Source organism: Cervus elaphus, chromosome 17 (genome assembly GCF_910594005.1).
Source record: "Cervus elaphus chromosome 17, mCerEla1.1, whole genome shotgun sequence".
Classification (NCBI taxonomy): Eukaryota; Metazoa; Chordata; class Mammalia; order Artiodactyla; family Cervidae; genus Cervus; species Cervus elaphus.
Genome location: NC_057831.1, coordinates 15,110,978 through 15,126,113, shown reverse-complemented (window position 1 = coordinate 15,126,113; position 15,136 = coordinate 15,110,978). Strand labels below are relative to the sequence as shown.

Sequence of the window (15,136 nt, the reverse complement as noted above, 5' to 3'; positions counted from 1 at the left end):
TTTTTTTTCCTTAGGGGAAAAAAATCCACAATAATATTTTAAAGTTTAAAACTACTGTCATATTGTGCTCTTAGTAAATAAATTACAACCGTGATAAAATGGACTATAAATAAAAAGAACTTTAAAAAAATTTAATAAAAATATTTCCATAGTAAACTTTTTATATTAAAATTATAAAACAAACAAATCTTAGACTAGTAAGTTTGGTATCTAACATTATGCCTTCAGAACCTATGTGGAGTTGGCCTAACACTAAATTGAAAAGAAATCTTTAAAAAAAAATCAGAAATTGTTGGTGATAACCCATTAACTTTCCTCCTTGGGTACAAGCTATTTTTCACTCTGAATCTTCAAACAAGTTTTCGATTTTGTGAACACGTCATAAACTACTTCCCATCTATTTTAGGGCTCTCCTGGTCTTTATTTGCAAAATGTTCCATAATACTGTTTGAACATTTTGAAAAGTTACACGGTACTCTGATAATAATATGTAATAAAATGCAGGATTAGTGATCACATGGACAAAGGGTCTTCTATAGGGGAAAAACATGTGAGGAAAAAAATCAATCCCCAAAACTCTTTTAGGGTATAAATTTATGAACGGACAACCTATCAAATGGAAGAAAATATTTACAAATCATATATCTGATAAGGAATTAAAATCCAAAATATATAAAGAACCCCTACAACTGAACAACAAAAACAACCCAATTCAAAAATAGGCAAAGGGCTTGAACAGGCATTTTTCCAAAGATAAGTGCATGAAAAGACGCGCAGCATCATTACACATTAGGGAAAACACAATCACACCCACACCCATACCGTTTCACACCCATCAAGATAACTACTAATTTTTTAAAGATGAAAAATAACATTATGGTAAAGATGTGGAGAAATTAGAACTCTTGCACATTGCTGCTGGGAATGCAGTGTACAGCTGCTATAGAAAACAGTTTGACAGTTTCTCAAAAGTTGAATATAGAAATAGCATCAGACCCAGCAGTTGCACTTGAGCTCTACAACACTGGACATGGATAAGAGAAACATTATAGACTGTTTTTATTTTATAGCAAAATCAGTATACTTACTACCCACTACTAAAATTCACAGGGGAAAGATTCATTTTATTGTTAGATTATTAGTGTTCTCCTTATCTTTAAGATGAGTACTTTCTAAATGACTCCAATTAAAATAATTTTAGGGCAAGGACCTGGTCTTGCCCTATATTTTATTTTCTATCAACCTACACAGTGTATAATCAATAAATGATAACTGTATGAATTCAGAAGTAGTACCATTAAGCAGAGTCGGTCAAAAAGAGTTTGTTCCAGTCCATTTTCATGAGCTGCATCAGAACCCTGAATAGTAGGAGGAAGCTGTTTAGGATCTCCAACAAGTATCAGCTTTTCACACTCAAACCTAAAACAAAATTCTAAAGATTAATCTAAGCAATGAGAAAAATATGCATTAACATCATTTATTGCACCTTTTTCTAAAACGTATTTCAAAGAGTCTGAATACCATGAAGTGTGCAGAGAACAAACAAGGCTTAGTAGTGCCACTGGGTGTACTCAAAGGCTTTACAAAGTCATGGAGTCAAGAGTCCTCCACATAACTTAACTTTGCCCACATAAAACCTATTCAGTGTCCCCTGCCTTGGCAAGGAATCAGTATTTCACAGAACACACTTTGAGAATAATGATTTTGAGAATCTATAAACTTAGACTTAAAAACTTTCTTAGCTGTCATTTAGCTTAAACTTTTGTTTTAGAGATGAAGTATATTAGGTTCTCAGGGGTTAAATGTCTTTTTAAATAGGAGTAGTATATAGTGGGGGAAAATCCAAGTTTTTTAGAAAAACCTATATCCAAGTTTTAGCTCTATTATATTCTATGGACACAGCAACTTATTTAATCTCCACAGTGTCAGTATTTTTATCAGTAACCTTGATATAATAATACCTTGCATGGCTGTTGTAAGGACTTAATGCGTGTAATATGTTTAGTATACAGTAGATGCTCCATAAATACTGCTCCTCTGCCCTCTATGCAGGGCCTTACTTTCTCCGTCCCTGGCTCCTAATTAGGGTGACCAACTGGTGCTGGTGCCCAGGACTGTCCCAGTTTAAACCTTGAAAGCCCTCTGATGCAGGAACCTCCCAAGCCTCAGGCAGAGCGTGACAGTTGATGCCCTCCCCCCTCATCCTTTACAGCTGGGAAAAAAGATCTGTAAATTCACCAAAGTCATTGTGTGCTTTATTTTAAAAGTGTTCGTTAATGTTACATCCCCATTTTTTTTAAAGGGAAGAAACCCCATACTTTTGGTTATGATGTGTGGCAATTTATTGCCATATACATATTGCATCAAAATATATTAATGTAAAAGTACTGGTGAAGTAAAATCTTTCTTGTGTATTTTCAACACGTGTACATTGGAAATCAGAAGATTAAATATTTACTATAAAGAAGGAAAAAGCAAAACAGCAAAGGGGGACAGAACAAGGCCTAGGACTGGAGCCTATTAGTCTGGTCTAGTTTAGCACACCCTCCTCTGCCTTTAGGATTCCTCAGTAAGAGATGCTTTAAAAGCACAGTGTTTAAAAAAAAAAAAAAAAAAAAAGGCACAGTGTTTCAGTGGGCTGAGACAGCTTAGAAGATTTCATAGTTTTTTAAATTTTAGTAGATAAATGTTCATTTTCAACTTATTTTTCTTTATATATTTTATCTACTTTCATAATCTAAAAACTATTTTTGAACCTAAACACTGGAATTATATCAAGGTAAGAACTAAAGAACTTTCTTCAGTAGAGTTAGGTTCTTAAAACTGTGACTAAAGAGGCACCTTTAATCGGGTTAAGAGATCTGCAATGATCCAGCAGAATCCTAGCACTAGAACTTTCAAGGCTTTTGTGAATTATATGATTCAGGTGTCTAAACTGTGATCTAACCAAATTTTTATATACTAACACCTCCCCCCCTCAAATTTCCTTTCACATTCTTTTAAAGAATCAGTTAAGTACTTGCATTGCTAGGAATTTTCACAAAAGTTTGGTAAGAGTTTGAACTGAGGGAATGTTTGAAATAATTGCAACATCCGAGTGTCTTTGGAAAAGAACTTTTTAGGTTACCTTGCAATGGGAAGGAGAGAAGCCGGTTCTGTCATTTGACTACACTCATCCAGGACAACCACAGGGAATTTCAGATCATTCATGCATGGAAACGGGCAGGCCGCACAAGTAACTCCAACTACTGGAACCTTTAGTGTAATAAGAATGTTGTTAACAACTGTTAAACAAAGAATATACTTACCAAAGAACTTGTAGGCTAAAACCATAAATGAGCTAGTCTTAATTTAATCACCACCAATCAGAATAGGCCACTTGACATCTACATTTTCATTATCCCCACATAAGGAATTCCTCTTAAAAGAATTTTATTAGTGAACAAATGATACCAATGAACAATAGATTATAGTAAAATATCAGTATGTTGGAAAAGGATGTAAAATAAGTGTGTGTGTGTTAGTCACTCAGTCGTGTCCGACTCTTTGCGACCCCATGGACTGTAGCCCGCCAGGCTCTTCTGTCCATGGAATTCCCCAGGCAAGAATATTGGATTGGGTTGCCATTCTCTTCTGTAGGGGATCTTCCCAAGTCGGGGATCGAACCCTGGTCTCCTGCATTGCAGGCAGGTTCTTTACCGTCTGAGCCAGCTGAGAAGCCCAAGTAGTTCACATAAATGACTAATCTGCACTAGCTGACTGTAGTCAAACTAAGCCCTTCTGGACTTGGTCGGGGAAAAAGGAGGGAAGTTAAGTCCATACTTAGGATAATAAAAAGCTAGTCTGACGCATTCTGGGGACTCCTAGAACTAAAACTTGTTGTAGACTGATTATTATTTCCAATTTTCTCTCCTTCACCACGAGAGTAGTTATTACTCATCCACACCCTTTGCTGTATGGCTTTGCAGCACTTCCCACCAGAGAAGTAGGTGAAGTGTATTTCCCAGCCCCACTGACACTGGGCTTGGTCGTACGACCTGTTATAGCAAATGGAATGTTAGCAGACATGCTATGAACAAAAGCTTCACATGTATCTATATGATCTAGCCTGCCCTCCTGCACTTCTGCCATCTGTCAGGAGAGGGCCATCATGTCACAGACAACTGTTCTCAGAATGAGAGGTCTTACCTACACCAACTGACCTGTAGAATCATTGAATTATTAAGTTTGTTGTCTTAAGTTGTTGAGATTTTGTTTGTTAAGCAATGGTATTTCAGCAGTAGCTCACTGAAACAGGGTCCCAAGCACCATGGTTGTCCCAAACCTCTTGCAGAAAGTGACCCATGTCCATGCTGTCCAACAAGTCAACAACCCTCTTTTCTTCCATTCCCTTTTCTTCCCCCATGCTTTGTTTTATAGGAGAAAGCTACTAAAGACTTCTTTCCTCAAAGCTGACACCCTATGTTGAGTCAGAACTTGACAAAGGCGATGATGCTACTTGCTACAGTCAGAGACCCTATGTGTCCAATGTGGGCTCCCAATACCTGGGATCCATGGTCTGAGCCTCCCAGGTTTTTGGACAGATTTTAGACAGACCCTGAAGGGTTTGGTTTTCTAGGAAAGCATCAAAGATAAAATTTACTTGGATATTTTGCCCAGCGTCAATAAAATAAAACATGGATTACATAGACAGGCACACTTTAGTTGAATCTAAGCTATCATAGTTGGGTTTTTTTAATTTAAGTAAGGGAAATAAATAGGAATAATATTCCTCTCAATAGGAATAAAAGTAATATAAATTGTATATATAAATTAAAGAAATAAACAGCTGGCGCTGTTTCCTCTCACCTGTTTCAGCAGGGTTTTATTGGTCCCCAGTTTATGCTGCTCAATGCTTTTCCTCACATAGACTCTTTCCATAGGAGTCAGGTCTTCCTTCATGAGTGCATGCAGTTCTTTTAATTGTTCATTTTCATTTTCTGAGCCAGCATACAAACTTAAAAAACAATTACATAAAAGAATACCCTTTTATTCTATTTTACTAGTATCCCAAAAAAGCAAAACACAGAGTCCCTAAATTAACACCAAGAAAAAGGCTTTCTCTAGTCTTCTTCAGAACCACATTTAAGGTAAGAGTTATGTAAAACTATACTTCTGTGCACATTCTGTGACTTTTGGAATTTGGCATTCTTACCTGTAAGGTAAAACTGGCTTGGCAATCTTTCTGACACTCCCAACTCTGACAAACTTTTCAAATCCAAGACTAAGAAGCCTTTAAAGAAGACAGGGTGAAACAGATTTATTATTTAGAAAAGAGAATCTAAAACAAACTTTCATATAATATACATGTTATTAACATAACTTTGTATACTAATATATTTTATAGTTATGTAGTTTAATGTGAAATGCCTAAAGTCAAAGGCAATGTAGCGGAAAAACTTTTTATAAAACGTGTTTCAGAGAATTTTAAAAAGATGTATTAACTTATGTTGAGGGCTCATGAAATATTCACAAAATACTGATGTTAGAATTTACCACAAATAAAATTGCCCTAGGAACTCCCTGACAATCTACTGATGAAGACTTTGTGCTCTCACTGCTGTGGCCCAGCTCAATGCCTGGTTGAGGAATTATTACAAGATCCTACAAGCCACATGGTATGGCCAAAAAAAAAAAAAAAAACCCACAAAAATAAACAAAAAAGACAAAACTGCCCTAAAGACATCATGGAAAGCAACAGCTACCATATATTTAGCATCAGGATTTAGTGGGAAGAGTTGTTAGCCTCTTTATATACCTTGCCTTGTTTAACACTCCTTACAGCTCTGCACGACATCTCATCTTAGAGATGAGGAACTGAAACTCAGAGCTCTAAGTCAGGTATTTTGCTAAGTCAGGCCACATGGCTAATAAGTGAGGCAATCATGAATCAAACCTGGGCAAGTCTGCCTGCCTCCAAAAGATATGGGTGACTGTTCTTCCACATCCGTGACCCCTAGTGAGGGCTCTGTGCAGCAGCAGCCCTCACCTCCCTTCCTTCTTACGTATCTTACAGCTTCTGCTTTACGTGAGGAACAGAGGAGGGACCCACTGAACACCTAGACTTCTGAAACATCAGTCACCTCAAATGGGGGATAAAGAACTGGAAAACTAAAGAAACTATGGCTCTCCAAACATCGTTTTCCTAGATAATCCTGAAGCAATTTGTTTAATGTCAATCAATACATGAATAGACTTCAGGTTTTGCATTTTTTAAGTTTTTATCTTGGATAATAGCTATTTTTCAGTCTGAAAAACTAGTTTATATATGTTTTTCAATATAAGTGTATTAGTTCTATGAGAACAGTGTAGTATCCTCATCATATCATGGGGCAAAAAATATTTTATTTCTTCTCAAGAAATTCTTCATCCTATTCCATCCATTGCAATTGAAATGCATTATCCAAGTATATAGCTAAATGTCAGTTCAGTGTGAAGAAATGTCTGGGTCCAGCTTACATGCAGTTGGGATAGATACAGATCCTAACTGCAGTCCACATCCCTCAGGTCCGCATCAGAGGCTTAAGCATTAAAGAATCTCTTGTATGTTTTTTGGTACCTTTCATAGTCCTCACTCTTCTAGCTTCTTGATTTTTCTCTTCTAAACAGATTAAATTTTTATCTAAAGCTAAGCAATCTAAAGTTCTTTCCAGTTTGTCCCCAAGTAACTGCTCATTATCCTGAGTCGAAAAATGTCCTCAGCCACTGTTTTAGATTACTTAGAATAGTACACACAGGTAGAACTTGCCTAGAGGGCAATCTCACAAAGTATATCAAGAAGCTTTAAAATGTTCATATCTTTTGTTCTGGGCCTAGGTTTGCCCTCAGAAAAGAATCAGAAATGGAGACAAAGATTTATGTTTAAGAATCTTGGTTATAACATTATTTATAATAGCAATAGCTTGGAAAGAACTTACTGATCAAAAATTGTTTATAGTACAAAAATTGTTTATAGATCAAAACTCATGGCATATATAATAGAGCTATGAAAATTTTGGTTTCTAAGATTTAATACCATAAAGAAATAATCTTTGAGTAAAAAAAAAGCAGGACACAAAACAGTATATACTATTGAAAACTAAGTTTGGAAAACAACATGAATGTGTGTGTATGTATTGAAAGTCTGTAAATAAATATAAAAAAATGTTAGGTCTGCATATTTTCTACTATACCCATTACCTAATACAATTATAAAAGTTAATTTTTAAAAGGCTATACTTATAAATAACGGATTATTTCTCCCAATCAAACTTTATCATTTATGTTGAAATTCAGATCATTAAACACTGGAATACTGGTAAAACATTATGTAATATCTTCTTTGCATTTTTAATAAAATCTTACACAAAAATTTTACCCTGTATAACAGACTGCACTATTGCTTCCATGAAACAGCAAGAGGCTAACCTTTTAGTTTGTACGTAGGAAAAAAGATCAAGCTTCCCTGGTGGCTCAGTAGTAAAGAATCTGTCTGCTAATGCAGGAGACATGGGTTTAATCCCTGGGTTAAACCCCTGGAAGAATGGATCGGGAAGATCCCCTGGAAAAGGAAATGGCAACCCACTCCAGTATTCTTGCCTGGAAAATCCCATGGACAGAGGAGCCTGGTGGGCTGCAGTCCATGGGGTCATAAAGAGTTGGACACGACTTAGTGACTAAACAACAGCAACAAGGAAAAAAATCACATAGGAAACCTGATGGTTTTGGCACAAGGATGGGATAAAGGTAAAATTAAAGGTGGATCCCTCTTACTGAAATCAAAACATAATTTAATCAAACTGTTCAGCTATTTTGTTATTATGTGTTCATACAGGCAGGTACATGAGAGAATAACCTGTCACCTGGTTCTGCAATTTTAGCCTACTTTCAAAGTAGCCACCCTAAGCTCCTGGGTCAGAGACAAAGGCCTTTTACTCATGGCACTGGAAGCAGCATAAGCACTGGCGTATTTACAGTGGTTTCCTGTGACCCCGAGTCACATGAGGAGACACAGAGGACACAGGTGGACACCTGCACTGCAGTGGATGAGCTGCAGGAAAGGAACACTGAGCCTGGAAACCCACGATTGTTTAACAAGAAATCAGCAACTCTGCTCTTTGTCCTCGAGGGAGACACTACATCATCAGTCACGGTTGCTTACTGCAAACACAACCGGAAAAACTGTGTTGGGTTAGAGTGGTCAGGGCCACGCATAGTGGACTGCCTCCCCCAACAATGTATGTCCTTGGCTGGACTCAGATTTTTACATGAGTATCCCATCCTATCAAAATTCTCCAAGCCAGGCTTCAGCAATACGTGAACCGTGAACTTCCAGATGTTTAAGCTGGTTTAGGAAAAGGCAGAGGAACCAGAGGTCAAATTGCCAATATCCGATGGATCATCGAAAAAGCAAGAGAGTTCCAGAAAAACATCTATTTCTGCCTTATTGACTATGCCAAAGCCTTTGACTGTGTGGATCACAATAAACTGTGAAAAATTCTTAAAGAGATGGGCATACCAGATCACCTGACCTGCCTCTTTAGAAATCTGAATGCAGGTCAGGAAGCAACAGTTAGAACTGGATATGGAACAACAGACTGGTTCCGAATAGGAAAAGGAGTACATCAAGGCTGTATATTGTCACCCTGCTTATTTAACTTATATGCAGAGTACATCATGAGAAATGCTGGGCTGGAGGAAGCACAGCTGGAATCAAGATTGCCGGGAAAAATATCAATAACCTCAGATATGCAGATGACACCACCCTTATGGCAGAAAGTGAAGAAGAACTAAAGAGCCTCTTGATGAAAGTGAAAGAGGAGAGTCAAAAAGTTGGCTTAAAGCTCAACATTCAGAAAACTAAGATCATGGCATCTGGTCCCATCACTTCATGGCTGATAGATGCGGAAACAGTGGAAACAGTGGCTGACTTTATTTTTCTGGGCTCCAAAATCACTGTGGATGGTGATTGCAGCCATGAAATTAAAAGACACTTACTCCTTGGAAGGAAAGTTTTGACCAACCTAGATAGCATATTAAAAAGCAGAGACATTACTTTGCCAACAAAGGTCCGTCTAGTCAAGGCTATGGTTTTTCCAGTGGTCATGTATGGATGTCAGAGTTGGACTATAAAGAAAGCTGAGTGCCGAAAAATTGATGCTTTTGAACTGTGGTGTTGGAGAAGACTCTTGAGAGTCCCTTGGACTGCAAGGAGATCCAACCAGTCCATCCTAAAGAAGATCAGTCCTGAATATTCATTGGAAGGACTGATGTTGAAGCTGAAACTCCAATACTTTGGCCACCTGATGCAAAGAGCTGACTCATTGGAAAAGACCCTGATGCTGGGAGAGATTGAGGGCAGGAGAAGAAGGGGACGACAGAGGATGAGATGGTTGGTTGGCATCATCGACTCGATGGACATGGGTTTGGGTGGACTCCAGGAGTTGGTGATGGACAGGGAGGCCTGGCGTGCTGCAGTTCATGGGGTCACAAAGAGTCGGACACGGCTGAGCGACTGAACTGAACTGATCCCATCCTACGTCAAAACTGTCAGGTTTCGTATGTATTTTATCCTACTTACAACTGTTAAGTCAGCCTCTTCCTGTTTCATGGACTCTGGTTCTCGAGTCAGAGACAAAGGCCTTGCCTGTCTGGCATGCGCAGCACAAACGTGCATGGACATTCAGAGCCCATGGTGGACTGCCTCTCAACAACCTAACACATTAGGCACTTACATACACCTGTCACACCTACCCAAGAAGCACTCTGTCAACAGCTACATTAGTAGAAGAAGAAATCAGAAGTTTCCATGGTCTTGCATTTCCAACTCTAAGAGCTTCACATTTTTCAAATAGTTGCACAAAAAACAAAATCACCACGGCCAGCAAGTAACTCTTTCCTGCTCCGAAAACGCCTAATTATTTTGAAGGGGGGGAAGAAAAGTAAAAGCAACATCATAAATAAATTTCTGAAAAGCACAAGAAATATCTCATCCATCTCCCTCCCTCTCTCCTTCATTTAATTAATTTATTAAAAAATATTGCGTGCCAACCATGTGTTTAATTAGCACAAGGAGTAAATGCATAGATAATCAAAAGACTTTCACATTTAACGAGACCACAGTCTACTTAGGAAGATAGACAAGTAAAGAACAGTGATAAAACAATACAGTTAAGTAACACTATTGGCATCAGAGAAAAAACATCTCTCTTTCCTTTGGTGGAGATGGGAATGCTTCCTAAAAATAAAAAGGAGAAAACTAAGTCTTCCAGGGTAAGATATCCCAACTCTTGAGGAAAGGATCATTCCAGGCAGAGATATGACAATGCATGAAGCTGCTAAGTATTTCTGTATGGGCTGTAGCAAAAAGAGAGGAGAGGAGGCTGTTTGACAAAGAAGGCAAGGGGATAAATCACAGAAGAGTTTTGCTTGCTACGGCTAAAAGTTTGAATTATATCTTAAAGGCCAATGGAAATCAATGAAGAATTTTAAGCAATGGAAATGACTTCATCAGATTTTTTTTTTTTTTCTTTTTTAAGAAAAACTGCTTGAGTGAAGCCTGGCTTGTTGCAGTTCATGGGGTTGCAAGAAGTTGGATATGACTTAGCGTCTGAACAACAACTTGAGTAAAAATAAGAAGAAAGGAAGAACTGAAGGTAGGTCAATTAGAAAGCTGTGTGAGATCATAACAAATACATGCTAACTTTACTAAGTGCCTCCCATGTGCCAGGTACCATTCTGAGCTCTTTATCTATGTTAACATTTGATCCCCAAACCTATGAGACAGATGCTTTATCAAACCTTATTTTACAGAGGAGGGAATTTAAGAGAGCCCACACTCTCACTAACTAGGCGATAGGGAGCTATGTTAAAGGCCTGGATTGAGCGGGTACAACTGAGCTGGAGAGGATAGAAAATATGAAATGAAAATGAAATATCAATATGAAAAATAGGAGGAAACTAGAAGGGACATCTCAGTGAGTGATCTAACAGGGGGAAACAGTAAGAGAGATGGAGCAGGGTTAAGAGAAAATCACTTAATCTAGAGAGAAAGATACTAAAGGGGGTTCAGGTTTGAAAAAAATCTATCGAGTTATTCTGGAATCTTGTTTGACTAGGAGATTACAAAGGTGCAGACTGACTGACACAAGCTTATAATACAATGTATTTACTAGAGCTGTTTCTTTCCTGCTTCTTACCGTGTATGATCGTGATAGGGAGGGTATGAATTGCCAGTTCCTTCGCTTCTTCAACACTCCGGCGTGATGCCATCATTTGAGCTATCTGAATTAGAGCTGCAGCTTGATCCTCGTTTAACTTGTGCGCCTGAATTAACTCACTAGCCAACTTCAGTGTTGCTTCTATACTGAGAAGTTCAAATTTTGTGTTGATATTTGAGAAGGCTGGTGGGATAAACTTTCTCTTATTGACTCTCTTGTTGCTCGTTGTAGTTGATGAAGACCTAGTAAAAAGGCAGCATGAAAAAAATTTTTTTAAATGAGAGGCTTTTGAAACAGGTGAGCAGACCTATTTGTAACTTAGCCTTCACTTTATAAGCATCACAGAGAATATTTTTTTGGAGACACAAATGAACATATACCCCAGTTTGGAGGAGGGTGGATGAAAAGAGAACATTTGTTGAAAACCTACTATGTGCTGGCATTATGCTAAGCATTTTATGTTACTTGATGTAATCTTCACAACAATACTATGTACTTAATTATCCCATATAGAGATATAGAAATATTAACCTTTTATTCCCCCGAAAGCACACAGTTAATAAGTGGTATGCTGACTTTAAAGCCCATGTTCTGTGAAACAAAACCAACTTAGACAATTAATATAGCTTCATTTAAGGTAAAATGAAAATAAACTGGTTTTATTTCTATTAAGACTGAATTCATTTCAAAGTAGATAAATGACAAAATGGATAAGGATATTTACTTTTTTACCTAGGACTTCATTATGGTGGAAAAAATGAAATACCACAAGTTAGATCATAACATTCCAAATTAGAATGTAGACTTTTTCTATCACTTTAGTGAATTCAATATGTCACTTCCAATTTTTTAAAGAAAGGGACAAGGTGGTTGAGAAATTTAAAATGAAGATATAGGTTATGTCAAGAATAAGATCCGGAGAAGGCAATGGCACCCCACTCCAGTACTCTTGCCTGGAGAATCCCATAGACGGAGGAGCCTGGTAGGCTGCAGTCCATGGGGTCACATAGAGTCGGACACGACTGACTGACTTCACTTTCACTTTTCACTTTCATGCATTGGAGAAGGAAATGGCAACCCAGTCCAGTGTTCTTGCCTGGAGAATCCCAGGGACGGGGGAGCCTGGTGGGCTACCGTCTATGGGGTCGCACAGAGTCAGACACGACTGAAGCGACTTAGCAGCAGCAGCAGCAAGAATAAGATCAGTATCAATACATACACTGTATTAAAGCTGTAAAATGTTATGTAACTTTAAATGTTTAATAATTTGCAACATAAAGGTACAGATAAATAAAAAAATAAAAACACTCAAAACATCCTTAAGAAATTATTCCTTCAAAAAGGAAAAATATCTGCAGGTAACCCTTGTTAGCCCCAACTACAATAAATAAATAAATAGATGAACTGTTGGGAAATGATGTGTACCTCCCCTTTCTCTTTTTAACTACTAATGGAGAGTAACCCCATAATCCCCAAAAGAAAACTAACACTTTATTGGCAAAAATTTATGTAATGTACTTTTACTCCATTTTCATATTCATGATTAGTCACCGTTTTTGAATACCAATGACCCAAAGGTAAGTAATGACTTACATTGTTATCAGGTACTGTGTTAGAGGTAGAGTAGCTGGATTAAAGTAGTCCCGAATATTTCTTAAACTGGTCAGCTCTGTGCTGGCATTACAAACCAATAATGCATGGACCACTGCTGCAGACAGAATACAAAAAATGAACATTTAATGTAAACAAATGGACCATTAAAAAAAACTATTAAATGTCCATATAACTCAGAGTTATATGGATTAGTCACAACATAAAATAAACCCTTAAGTATATAGGCAGAGGTCCTTTTATCCATTAAACCAGTATACGACCTGCTCATTCATACTTTATAAACTGCATAACATACCAAATCTGGACTTCCACGTATCAGTCAATGAAACAAGAACAACTGTTTTGAGTCAGGGCACGGTGGCACTGCTTAAGAGCGGGCAGTCCCATTCAGTCAGCACGCCACATTGCACTGTAGAGTAGTGTGTGTGTGACTTCAACATTTGTTTCCTCAGTTATTTCATAGAAATATAAGGGAAGCAGGGAATTAGAATGCTGTTTACTAGTGAGGAAACAACTGCAACAAATACAAAAATATGCATTTGAAAAATGACAAATGTTCACTTAATTAGGCTCTTATTGAACTCAAGCTGATTGACTAGGTTTATTTAGTTCTAAAGGGAAAAAAAATCAAGTTTAAAAAGTCTATGAAATAGGTGAAATGGGTCATTACATGCCGTGTCTTAATTAGTTATGGATCAAATTCAACCATCAGAAATTATCCCAGAGATCAAAATGTATAGAGAAGTAACAGATTCATAGAATTGGTTAGGGATTCAGCTTATGAGTTGGGAAGATCCCCTGGAGAAGGGAAAGGCTACCCACTCCAGTATTCTGGACTGGAGAATTCCATGGACTGTATAGTCCATGGGGTCACAAAGAATCAGACACAACTGAGTGACTTTCACTTTCACTTTGAGCTTACTAAAGCTTTATTAAAAACTAATAATAATTTAAAAAATAAATAAATAAGGTTCATACCCTATTGTCTCATTAAGAATTTCTTGGGACCTCCTTGGCAATCGAGTGGTTAAGACTCCACGCTCCCAGTACAGGGGGCACAGGCTGACTCCTGGTTAGGGAACTAGGATCCAGCATGCCACACAATATGGCCAAAAAGAAAAAAGAATTTCTTTTTTTTGTTTGTTTTGTTTTCTTTTTTGTTTTTTTTAAAATTTATTTATTTATTGTTTTTTGTCATACATTGATATGAATCAGCCATAGATTTACACGTATTCCCCATCCCGATCCCCCCTCCCACCTCCCTCTCCACCCGATTCCTCTGGGTCTTCCCAGTGCACCAGGCCCGAGCACTTGTCTCATGCATCCCACCTGGGCTGGTGATCTGTTTCACCATAAATAGTATACATGCTGTTCTTTTGAAATATCCCACCCTCACATTCTCCCACAGAGTTCAAAAGTCTGTTCTGTATTTCTGTGTCTCTTTTTCTGTTTTGCATATAGGGTTATCGTTACCATCTTTCTAAATTCCATATATATGTGTTAGTATGCTGTAATGTTCTTTATCTTTCTGGCTTACTTCACTCTGTATAAGGGGCTCCAGTTTCATCCATCTCATTAGAACTGATTCAAATGAATTCTTTTTAACGGCTGAGTAATATTCCATGGTGTATATGTACCACAGCTTCCTTATCCATTCATCTGCTGATGGACATCTAGGTTGCTTCCATGTCCTGGCTATTATAAACAGTGCTGCGATGAACATTGGGGTGCACGTGTCTCTTTCAGATCTGGTTTCCTCAGTGTGTATGCCCAGAAGTGGGATTGCTGGGTCATATGGCAGTTCTATTTCCAGTTTTTTAAGAAATCTCCACACTGTTTTCCATAGCGGCTGTACTAGTTTGCATTCCCACCAACAGTGTAAGAGGGTTCCCTTTTCTCCACACCCTCTCCAGCATTTATTGCTTGTAGACTTTTGGATAGCAGCCATCCTGACTGGCATGTAATGGTACCTCAGTGTGGTTTTGATTTGCATTTCTCTGATAATGAGTGATGTTGAGCATCTTTTCATGTGTTTGTTAGCCATCTGTATGTCTTCTTTGGAGAAATGTCTGTTTAGTTCTTTGGCCCATTTTTTGATTGGGTCATTTATTTTTCTGGAATTGAGCTGCAGGAGTTGCTTGTATATTTTTGAGATTAATCCTTTGTCTGTTTCTTCATTTGCTATTATTTTCTCCCAATCTGAGGGCTGTCTTTTCACCTTACTTATAGTTTCCTTTGTAGTGCAAAAGCTTTTAAGTTTCATTAGGTCCCATTTGTTTAGTTTT

General features: G+C 37.8%; 1 protein-coding gene and 1 long non-coding RNA gene across 8 annotated transcripts in view; one reads left to right on the top strand and one right to left on the bottom strand.

The window, feature by feature from the left end:
• The window catches only part of LOC122673262, a 34,742-nt gene extending 24,127 nt beyond the window's left edge, over positions 1–10,615 (top strand). The window contains exon 3 of the long non-coding RNA XR_006334648.1: positions 10,557–10,615. This is a non-coding gene — a long non-coding RNA (uncharacterized LOC122673262). The remainder of the gene's footprint in view (positions 1–10,556) is intronic.
• Positions 1–15,136, bottom strand: part of ZGRF1 (zinc finger GRF-type containing 1) — a 58,246-nt gene that overhangs the window by 1,976 nt on the left and 41,134 nt on the right. For 6 of the 7 annotated variants that reach the window (XM_043870875.1, XM_043870878.1, XM_043870871.1 and 3 more), the window contains 7 exons: positions 12,831–12,945; positions 11,217–11,479; positions 9,772–9,931; positions 5,195–5,272; positions 4,849–4,996; positions 3,128–3,255; positions 1,296–1,419 (listed from right to left, as the gene is read on the bottom strand). In XM_043870875.1, coding sequence (XP_043726810.1) covers positions 1,296–1,419; positions 3,128–3,255; positions 4,849–4,996; positions 5,195–5,272; positions 9,772–9,931; positions 11,217–11,479; positions 12,831–12,945 — 1,016 coding nt within the window. The remainder of the gene's footprint in view (positions 1–1,295; positions 1,420–3,127; positions 3,256–4,848; positions 4,997–5,194; positions 5,273–9,771; positions 9,932–11,216; positions 11,480–12,830; positions 12,946–15,136) is intronic. The other variant, XM_043870876.1, reaches the window with a different exon arrangement.